The sequence below is a fragment of the Arabidopsis lyrata genome (genome assembly GCF_000004255.2).
Source record: "Arabidopsis lyrata subsp. lyrata unplaced genomic scaffold ARALYscaffold_144, whole genome shotgun sequence".
NCBI lineage: Eukaryota > Viridiplantae > Streptophyta > Magnoliopsida > Brassicales > Brassicaceae > Arabidopsis > Arabidopsis lyrata.
In genome coordinates, this window is record NW_003302448.1 from 33,544 (window position 1) to 37,312 (window position 3,769).

The 3,769-nt window shown below is 30.9% G+C and overlaps 1 protein-coding gene across 1 annotated transcript; it reads right to left on the reverse strand.

The window, feature by feature from the left end:
• Positions 1 to 341: 341 nt before the first annotated feature.
• On the reverse strand, positions 342 to 791 carry LOC9298882 (protein VARIATION IN COMPOUND TRIGGERED ROOT growth response). Its single transcript, XM_002862760.2, has one exon. The coding sequence runs from the start codon at positions 789 to 791 to the stop codon at positions 342 to 344; it is 450 nt and encodes a 149-aa protein (XP_002862806.1).
• Positions 792 to 3,769: the final 2,978 nt, after the last annotated feature.

Sequence of the window (3,769 nt, forward strand, 5' to 3'; positions counted from 1 at the left end):
TAATTCAAAGCGTACTTAAAAGTAATCGATTTGTTTAACAAAATAATACATTGAGGAACTAGGCAGAAAAATATTTATAAACGGACTTTTACAAATAGAAGAATTTCCCTAAAATATTAATTTTTTTCTATATTAAAAAAATGTGAACTTTGAAATTTTGAACAAATAATATTTGGTTTGTTTCTGTGTGTTCAAGGGGAAAATATCTCTCTTAGAACGATATACTAATTAAGTAATTCTAGGTCTATGATTAGAAAAAGAGATATTAGTTGGTAGAAGAAAACCTCGGCCTATTTGTAATCCCTATAGGTAAGGTACCTCCGTTTTTTTTTTTTTTTTAATTAAAGCCTATACCTTCGTTTACAATCATATTCATGGCCTGGTCGCCACTTAATCCTCGATCTTTGGATTGCGTCAAACTCTTCACCAAACCTCTCCATATGTTGATTCACGGACGAAATACTGACTCCATAGAACACCGGAACAACCACAAAGTCGTTGTTGTTACGGTATGAGTACTCGAGAATCTGTTTTTCCAAGAATGACACATGAAGTGCATAGTTTTTGGAAAAAACCACCACCACCACCCTTAATTTGGAGAATTCTTCAGGTCCCATCTCCCTCTCGACAGCTTCATCATGGCTGCTTTTACCGTCAACGAACGCAGAGATGATTCCTTGTCGGTTGAAAGCAGCAATGAGGTAGCTGATGAAAGAGGAGACTGATGAATCATTTTTGTTGAAACTGATATAAACGGTGTGCTTAGCCTCATCGTTGCTGTTGTTGTCCATATAAAGAGTTTGAGCATCAAATCACAAGAGATACCTTTTGTGCTTTCGATAGATTAGATTGTTCTACCATTGATGATTCCTTGGTTGTGAAATGACCAAAAGTAGTTTTTTTCCCCCTCTAAATATGAGTTAAAAGATCTTCTACGTGGGGGAGGTTGATTATATAGAAGCAACACATATATTTAATATGAACATTTCTTACAAATTTACATTAACTAAAATTTTAAGCAACTAGAACTTTAAAGAATAAATCTTTGATATTAATGTTTTTAGAGTGGTCATATTTACTTCAAAATATTTTATAGAAAAGTAAAATATATATATTTTTCTACAGCAAATTTTCAACAATTTAAATAAAAAAAATTCTTTATATTTTTCACATCTAGAATAAGACTGAATTTTATACACGTAGGTAGGGCTGGGCACATAAAAAAAAAGGTGTTACTTTCAACGTGTAAATAATTTTGTGTTAATAATATTGTACTACCATCCAAATTGAAATATACAGTGGAAGTTACCACTAATTGAAAATTATGATTCTTTCAAAAACATAGGATATTTATTTTGATATAAACTTTTTCCAAGTGGCATACGATGTTTCGTTTGAGTATATTAGTATGATATACTGTTTACAAACGTAAGAAACGTGCCTCAAGCCGCAAAAGGCTGACAATTATTCCTTCCATTCTTTTATAAGTGTTGTTTTAGGAGAATGCACATAGATTAAAAAATTATGTAATTTTTGTTTATCTCTAAACTAAAACATTATTTATTATCTAATCAATCAATGAAAAAACAATCTATAAAATCTAAATCGTTAAAACCAATAAAAAATAATTAATTTTGCATTGAAAATTAAAAACATCATCTATTTAATAACAAAATTTGAAGCTTAAAACATCACTTATCACTTATTAAAGAATGAAGGGAGTACATCGTTTACAAATTTTAGAGCTGTTTAACCGAGTTTGGTCCGTTTTATTAGTGACACCGGAAAATTATTCTAAAATGTCGGCAACTATTGTTAAGCCCAAGATAATATGACTATAGCAAAGTCGGCCGTTTTGATGTTCTAAAATATTGATCAATGTCAAGAAACAAATCATCGATTGATCATATAGCTTTTAGGTAGAAGTTTAGGATCATTGTTTTTCACAAACTTTTTATTTTTTTTTTATTTTTTTTTTTTGTGTTTTGAAAAGAAAAACAAAACTAAAACGAGCATTCTTTTCGATTTTTCGGATAAAGTTTTTCTACCGCTCCTAATTTATTACTGCAGAATACGGACATAGGTTTATAATTTATTCTTATAGATAAAAAGGGACTAAAGAAAAGTTTTAGAATACTTGATGAAAAGTAGAGTTTGATATGAAAAATAAAAAATGTAAAAGGAAAATTTACTTTTTTTTTTTATGGAATTTGGAAACATTCTCCTATCTTGATTAGGAAATCATGTTGGCTATATATGGAGGAGATGTGCACGTTTTGGAGGACCGTGAGAGCTAAGGCATAAAAACAAATTCGAGAGAGCTTTCGGAGATTGTGTTGCAACTTAGTTTTGCGGTTGGTGCTTGTGTAATCAAATTTATTTGTGTGTTGGTGCTGTTGACGTGTTGGAGTGCTTTGGTGTCATTGTTGGGATCGTTGGTGTGACGGTTGTTCCAGATACTTGGAGGACTGAAGTCTAGGTTCAGAGGGAGTTTAGCTCAGGGTTATGTTATCCTGATTAAATTTAGGCTCATGGGAGTTTAGTTAAAAATAGAGATTATCCTTACAAGTTCACGTTATAGAACGGAGCGCTGAATCAAGAGAGTTGTGTTTGGTTTACGCGTTTACGAATAGGTTGTATTTGCTTTCTCGTTCTAGTGAAATCAAAATTTGGACTTGGTCCCGAAGAATAAGAAAAACCGAACTTCGTTAATTTGTCTCTTTTATTTTCTGCAAGTTTATCTTACTTCACTCGCACTTACACATTTGCATACGAAATACTGAACTTAACCGATTCATGTGCTCTATAACTTTTCAATAGAGTTTCGAGTTCTTTAACTTAAGTAATCCGCATGACATCGAACGGTTGATTGGGTGATACTTAAGACTGAGTCTCCATAAAATTAAATTTCAACACACTTGCTTGTTCTTAGTATTCGTACTAGATTGCAACAAAACAAACCAAAAGTCCTATAGAGAAAATTTCCTCTGTTTTTTAATTTCTGATGTTTTGAAAGAAAAATATATTTTAAATTAGATAATATCTTTAATTTTTAGTGTAAAATTTATATTTTATTAGTTTTGACGATTTATATTATATTATTGTTAGTTGAATAAAGTTTAGATAAATAATAAATGTTTTTTTAGTTTAAAAATAAATAAAAATAAATTTTTTCTGTTGACTTTTATATTGTTTGAATTTGTTGAATTTTTTGCTCAAAATTGAAATCCAACAAAAAAATATATTATATGCCGTCTTTAATCATTAATTACATACTTATCATTATCATCTCACTGCAGCAATAGAAAAAGTAAAACTTAGAACATCTTCGACCCATCTTCATTTTTTTTAATGTGTAATTAATTATTCAAGTAAAAAAAATATATACAATGAGATCAGCTGAAAATAATTTCAGAAAAAGAATAGTTGCAAAAATATAAAGTCGATGATTTTATTTCGGCCTTACTTGCAAAACAGTTGTGGCGGTTGATCACGGTTCCGGATTCTCTCTTTGCGAGGGTTTTTAAAGGGCGGTATTATAGGAAATCCAATCCTTTGGAAAATATAAAGTCATATTCCCCATCGTATGGGTGGCGGAGTATATGCTCAGCTAGATCTCTGGTAAATAAAGGACTTATTAAAAGAGTCGGATCTGGGAATTCCATCTCAGTTTGGGAGGATCCGTGGATTCCAGCTCAATTCCCGAGACCAGCAAAAAGTAATGGATCTATTAATGACCCATCTTTAAAAGTTAACATGCTTATAGATA

What these genes read in the sequence shown, in the direction of transcription:
- LOC9298882 (XM_002862760.2), bottom strand. Translation starts at nt 791, where the DNA reads ATGGACAACAACAGCAACGATGAGGCTAAGCACACCGTTTATATCAGT.